We start from the raw sequence: 6,873 nt of genomic DNA, 5'->3' as shown, positions 1-6,873 counted from the left end.
TAGACCTTGGATTCAAAGGCTCCCTCTCTGGAAACACTGCAGATGGTATCTGAAGGAAAGCAATGTTAAAGCCAGCCTAGCGCAAGGCTGCTGTAAAGAGAAGTCTTCTATATCTGGTACAATACAACGGACGTCAATTTGATGCTAATAAATTACCAGAAGTAAGAATAAGGCTTATTTGGCCACTCAGCAGAGGCAAGTTATGACTAGAAAGCTCAGCTGATCTGCTTAAAGAATACACAGGCCATAGTTCACTGTGCTGCCACTGGGCAAGGAATTCAGTTAAAAGTCATTTCTGCAGGGACATGGCATCCAAACAGCCTCTTCACTGCCAGGAGGAAACATGAACATTCTCTACATCATGCCACCATGTCCATGGCCTCTTCAGAAGACACTGCTCAGCCTTCACCAAAGCCACAGGTTGCAAAACAGGAGAGCCAGCATTATTAGAATCCAGCTAGTCTCTGACAGACAGCTCTCTTTGATCCATCTCCCAGAAACGCATCCAAGATACTCAACTCAAGCAGCTTACTGCCAAATTCTCTAATCCGTAAGAAATAGCCTGTTGATACAAAGAACACTTGCTGCTGTGAGTCAGACAGCAAAGCCTAAAGCTCTCCAAACTGCTCCCTGTTTTGGAGCTCCCTCCTCCTCCATCTATCAGTAGGCACCCACAGTTCATGCAGCGCCATGACCTTTTGCACCAAGAATGATCAATAGTAACCTCTTCAGTGGAAGACAACGACCTCTTTAAGATCGGCATTACCAAACAGGCTTACTCACCCCAAACAAAGATATGCCACAGAGCTGGTTTGCAGATCGGTCTCCCCAGACACTTCTAAACCTGTTTGGATTTCTGAGACGGCAAGGGCAGACTCCAAAACCAGCAATTCACTGCTTTGAATGGTCTCTTCTTACCATTTTAGTGGCACCCAGATGCACCTGAGAGCTGTGTCCTCTCTAGCCTTTTAACATCTGCCCATGCAGTTTCTATTATGCTCATTCTAGGTTAAGTTTTCCTGCAGCCAGTACCGCCCAGTATCAACATTCTGCTAAGCAGGACAGCTTATATTTCTTTACGTACCTCCAGCTGAAAACATGTAAGACTAATCCTATTAAGGAAGTCTGGCTTTTGACAGGGGATTATCGCTGCCTAGATCATCTATTAACGCTATGCCAGAGCCAAGTTAGTCGTTTAATTATGACACTGGAGCCGATTCAAGGAGAAGTGAAATATGAGACTGAAATTCTCATGCGAGGTTAGAGGCTGAGAGAATACGAGATACAAAACACATCAAGGGACAGGAGGATTCCTCTGGCGATCCCAAAACTACCAGTATTTTCACATTGCTATACATTTGGCATATCATTCAGTCTTACAGCTCTGCAAGCAATGAGACAGTTTCCAGTAGAATTGATGAGGCAAAAGAATAACCTAAACTATACAAATTGAAAAGTTAAACCTAATGTTGCTCTAAGGATTGAAATTATTCCTCTAAGCAATTTCAGATCAGCCAGTGCATCTGAGTTTTAATGAAGAAAGGATTAATGGTCTAGGAGTTTGTTCACACACTTCCGCAAAAAGTCAATTGGCCCTTGACAAATTCACTCTCAAGTTAAAAAGCAGATTGTGTTTGCTAATCAGGGAGGATCAAGGGTGGGAAATCTCATTAGCTATTCAGTTTTTCTCCAGAAACAATTGCCACAAAGTCGCTACAGTATTTATTTGCATACAAAATACTGTCTTAACCTGGCTAGAATCCCTTGGCTGCAATAAATACGCATCTTGTCTAAAATTCCACACAACACCCAGTGTTAAGATGCCACAGTATAAAAAGGATGTTGCCAGACAGCAGATCATTAGCCTCCTGCTGCCTCTGTACACATCGGGACTAACCAGAAGCGAATAGCTGGGACGAAAGGAGGAAAGAAAAGAATCCGATGGCTGCTGCTTTTCAGAAATTCCTCCACTTCAGCTGTGCTTTCACAGAAAGCCCTACCTACTTACTCAAGGAAGAAGACACCATCTGGAATACTTCAACTTTGTAAAACTTAACCTTTCCACCACAGTGATGCTGATCTAACCCCATGAATTGCTGACCAGAGGGATGCATCTTCCTCCTGGGCCTACAGCGCGGTGAGGCATCAGAGTCATGCCTCCTCCCTCCCCGTGGCATTCCTGTTGCTCCCGTCACCATGCTGAGCAAAGAGTCTGCGAAACTGGAAACACTGAGGTCTTCTGCTGAACTGGCAGCAACTCTGGAAAGTAAGAGGAACCTCATCTTCTATGGTAATAAATTGACATGGCCTTCTTTACAGGATTTACAGGCAGCAGGATTCCTCCCCACTGCCCTTCCCTGCATTTGCACCATCTTAAGACACACGGCGTTGTTCTAAGCCAACCCACCAGGCGCACGTACGCGCACAGAAGATCTACACTTTCAAGAGATCTACCCTAGGATGTTTTCTTGCTACGCAGCCACGGTATCTCACCTGCAGTGACAACATGCCACATCTCAGAGATATTAAAATGAAGGGCTTTTAAAGACGGGCACACCCACCTACCAACCACTAATTACCACAGCTATATTTATTCGTTACCCACAAGCCTGCGAGAACTCAAACTCACGCGTAACAGTTACGGTGTTTCCATAGATAAAGAGGTAGAAGTCTGCTTCTAAACCCATCATAACCGTTCTCCATCGAGTCTGTGCAATTTTCTAGAAACAGCATTAATGGAACAGGCCTATTTCACCCAATTAAAACAATGGTACCACCAACAGCTTAAAATCCCACTTCTACAAGTGGTTTATGGGATGGCTTCCTCTCCAACTTACTATTTGCAAGACGAAATCTGACTTGTCCTAAACTTAAATTTGCTCCAACCCCTGTTTCAGCTGAAGGAAATACTATGAGATAGTGACAATATTCAGAACAATACCAATAAGAATCACCTCCTCGAGTCACTGGCACCAGGGTTTTGGAACTTATACTCACGTGGCACATTGGGATAAACTAGTTTAGCTTTTTGCTTATTCTGTCTCCCAAAGGGAAAGGAAACAAGCCTCAATTTCATCACCAACCTTGTTAACACCGGGCTGGAATGTGGTAGAGCATAACCCAGAATTAGAGACAGTCACAGAGCCCAGAGGTAAAACCACTCATACCACCACACAACTGTCCCCGCAACTCAAGGGACGTGCCACAGGCAGCAGTAACCCTCTCGCAAAGCCAACTATAGGCCACATAGCTTCTAAGGAGCCCACGATATAAACGAATACAAACCAAACTGGTTATGGTTCTATTTTATGGCAGTCAAGGTTGTGATGGGATAAAAGGGAGCTGTTCTGACACTTAGAGAGCCCCACGGGAGCACAGAATCATTCTTCGTGGCTTCCTTCCACCACTCCACCTGTCGCCAGGATGGATACACCAGCTTAGCCTGGTATGTTAAAGTCCCTTTTGTTCAATCTTGAGGAAGCCACATACTTGGAGCTTGTAAAGGAAGCAAGATAAAGGCCCCAGAAAAAGGGTTTACCAGGATTACTTAAAAGTGATGTCAAGATGCATTTGCACCACTCACAGCATTAAAGCATCTCTTTCTCATCACACGTGTTTGTCCTGTGACAGTTCATCACTTTCTTTACTCCAGATCCCTGTAAGCACTGCAGCACACAGCCCCTGAGGGAAGGTTCTGCAGGACAACACCCCAAAAAACCTCATTCTGCTGAAGAAGTGCAGCTGGTACACAGGGACATCCCCCTCGGCAGCCTTTCTACGAGCAGAAAAACTGAAATGAGAGAGCAAAGAGGCAAGAGCCACAAGCTAGGACAGACATCTTAGGGGAGACCACATCCCAGAGGTGCAACTAACCCTGCGAGAAAGAGTCTCACCATTGCTTGAGTTTTGAAATGACCTCTCGCTCTCAGGTCTCCTCTGCTTTTCTTCATTCTCAGGGGTCTTGCAGGTTGTGGTGGAGCCAGAGTGGCGCTTTCTTACACAGTCATCACCTGCCATTGTTGCCTAGGAAAAAACAGCAGATAATTAATGAAAAAACTCATTTACTCTTTATGCAGTTCAATAATAAATTGACATAGCCTTCTTTACAATAAAGCTAGTTTTTTCCCCCCTCCATCACGAATTCTGAGCAAGAGTAGGGGAAATTAAGCCCACGCTTGTACTAGTCATTTACTGTGGATCACACTTCCTCTCCCTTCTACAAGCAGTAAAGGAACAACTAAGTGAGCAAGTTCCTCCACCTCTACCAAAACATCTCCCTCCTTTTCCTGCAGACCTTGGAAGTGTTTAAAATGACGTAAGCGTTTGTGAAGTCTTTAAAAAGCCAAAAGCCCTAGCAAATGCTTTCCAAGAGTCAGCAAAATTTGTCTTCCAAAAGATCTGGCAGGTTTCCTTTGTAGAATCACTTGTTGTGAAGTCTTTAAAAAGCCAAAAGCCCTAGCAAATGCTTTCCAAGAGTCAGCTGGACAGCAAAATTTGTCTTCCAAAAGATCTGGCAGGTTTCCTTTGTAGAATCACTTGCATTATTTTGCCTGAGCAAAATTTTCCTTTTGAGTTTTCAGTTCTTACTGAGAGAGCAGCTTCCTCAACAGGACTTTGTACTCTGCATGGCCAGACAACCACGGAAAAACAGGAAGAGAGAATCGAGTTTGAACCACGCCGGATTAATGACAAAGGTCACTGCTGGGGACAAAGCTGCTAGCAGAACCACCACAGCCAGGCTGAAACAGAAAATGGACTTCCAGAGCACCACGCAGGCATGTACATAACCACATTTTTAGACTAAGGCTTCTCCTTTCACATCTGTTTTGTTTCACCTTGGCACAAACTCTGAAACAGACACACGCTTTGCTGCTAGTGAACGGAATACAGGCACATATGAGCTGCTAGAGACAGGCAAGGAAAATTCCTGCACTTGCAGAAAAGCTATGAAGGCAGAACATAATTATTTAAGGATAGATTTCCTCAGAATACCAAGGCTGACGCTTCTGCAGAAGGAGAAGTAAGACTTAGGAGCAGATGTTTTCACGACTTGGCCACCTGTGCGTGTCCCTGTAGTAGAACAGTCTCATTCTCCTTCCGGGCATTGCAGCATATGAAGGAGAAAAGTCTTTTGCAACACCAAACACCCAACTACTAACTGAATCACCAATACCACTTCTTGCAGCACTGCCTCTCTTAGCTCACTCTGTCTCAGGAGGCCGCAGCCAGGTCTACAAGCTATAAAACAGAGAGCATAAAAATGACAAGCTTCCCAGCTGGCTTTGTACAAAGCTCGACAGCTCACACCATCACAATGTTCATAATGCAAAAGGCATTTACATGAAAACAGAAAGAAGCAGGCAAGAAAATGGTAAATCTTTCTGCAGTAACTCTGCTCCCCTGCACAGGAACGTGTCACACAGCCACCTCCCACCAATCCCGTTACTGCTGTAACCCTCAGTAACCCTCCTGCCTTTATCAACGAATCAGCCACCACCACGAGACACTATTCCTTCCACTTCCCACCCAGTTCCAGGCACAAACACGGCCCCATCACGCTAGAGCAAAGGGCTGCTTTGCCCACCTGGGGATTACAACTTCCTGGAGATCCTGGAATGTCAAAGATTTCAATCTTTCTCCTCTTACACAAGCGAGATTCCCAAATCCCTATCGAAGGATAAGAATGCATCACCCTAATTACACAACAGGGTCTACAGAGCAGAGGAGGGGGAAATCGAGCTGCCAATATAAATTCATCCACTAGCAAGCTCCTCCTTGGGCCACTAGCAAGCTGCTCCTCTGCCTCCTGATCCAAGTTAAGTTGTCCTTGTGAGCTACGTCCTAGCAAGCTCCTCCTTGGGCCACTAGCAAGCTCCTCCTCTGCCTCCTGATACAAGTTAAGTTGTCCTTGTGAGCTACGTCTGTCCTTAAAGTGCAAGTTCTTCAGCTCTGACAGAGAAGCACAAGTTTCACTTTTTTCCCCTCAGTGTGCTTTTCATCTTCAAGAGGTGAAGAAGGCACACCTTCCTCTCCAGTGCAGGGTAGTTGGAGCATCTCACTGAAAGGCCAACAGAAAGGAGCTAAAAATAAAGTTTCGGGATGGGGAAAGAAAAAAAAGAGATAATGCAATTCACTTAAAGAGTTATTCAATTCAGATAGGCTAAGTGATCACAATAAAGCCTTTTTCACACCGACAGAAGAACTGTTCTAGGGGAAAGCTAGGAAAACAAACGTTTTCCCAGTCTAGTTTCCATATGAAGAGAAGCACATTACAGTACCTAAGCAACTAACAGCACATCAGTGTGTAAAGGGGGCATCAGACCTTCCCTCTAATCTCTGCTAGAACTAAATCAATCACAACACAATGCCAGGCTATCGCCAAAAAGATCATCATCGCCTTCACAAAAAGGACTCACTTCTCACAATTAGTAAACAGTCACACCTTCCACCTCTGGGCACTTGCAGCACACCTGGAACCACAAACGCGTCCCACGACCGCGTTATGGTACCGGTAAAGGGTTTCAGAAACCGTGGGTTTCTCCATCTCCCGTTTCGAAACACTGGTAACCAATTCCAGACACGCCTTAGAAGAAAAGCAGCACCTTATAGGAAGTACATCTTTGCATTTCAAAAGGCTTGGCAGCACAGCGAGGGCACATCTGCTACCTCCAACACCGCTTATGCTAAATAACCACCTTATCCCAAACACCTTCCACATCTCCAAGGTCTTCCTTCGGCCCTGGGGCATAACGTGAAGCAGCAGAGCCGGAGCGCTACGCCCACGGTATCAGCGGAGCTCGTCACAAACTAGGCAGGCACCAAAACAAAGTTAAGGTCATTCCACAGCTCACTCGCAAGGCACAAAACACTCGG

General features: G+C 45.3%; 1 protein-coding gene across 1 annotated transcript in view; it reads right to left on the bottom strand.

Moving 5' to 3' along the window:
* The window catches only part of SOAT1 (sterol O-acyltransferase 1), a 24,135-nt gene extending 20,114 nt beyond the window's left edge, over positions 1–4,021 (bottom strand). The window contains exon 1 of the mRNA XM_010144534.1: positions 3,894–4,021. Within this exon, the coding sequence (XP_010142836.1) occupies positions 3,894–4,017 (124 nt within the window). The 5' untranslated portion in view covers positions 4,018–4,021. The remainder of the gene's footprint in view (positions 1–3,893) is intronic.
* Between the last annotated feature and the right edge of the window lie 2,852 nt (positions 4,022–6,873).

This window comes from Buceros rhinoceros, unplaced genomic scaffold (assembly GCF_000710305.1).
Source record: "Buceros rhinoceros silvestris isolate BGI_N320 unplaced genomic scaffold, ASM71030v1 scaffold11761, whole genome shotgun sequence".
Taxonomy (NCBI): Eukaryota; Metazoa; Chordata; class Aves; order Bucerotiformes; family Bucerotidae; genus Buceros; species Buceros rhinoceros.
Note: the sequence above shows the minus strand (reverse complement) of the source record. Positions and strands in the feature narration are given on the sequence as shown.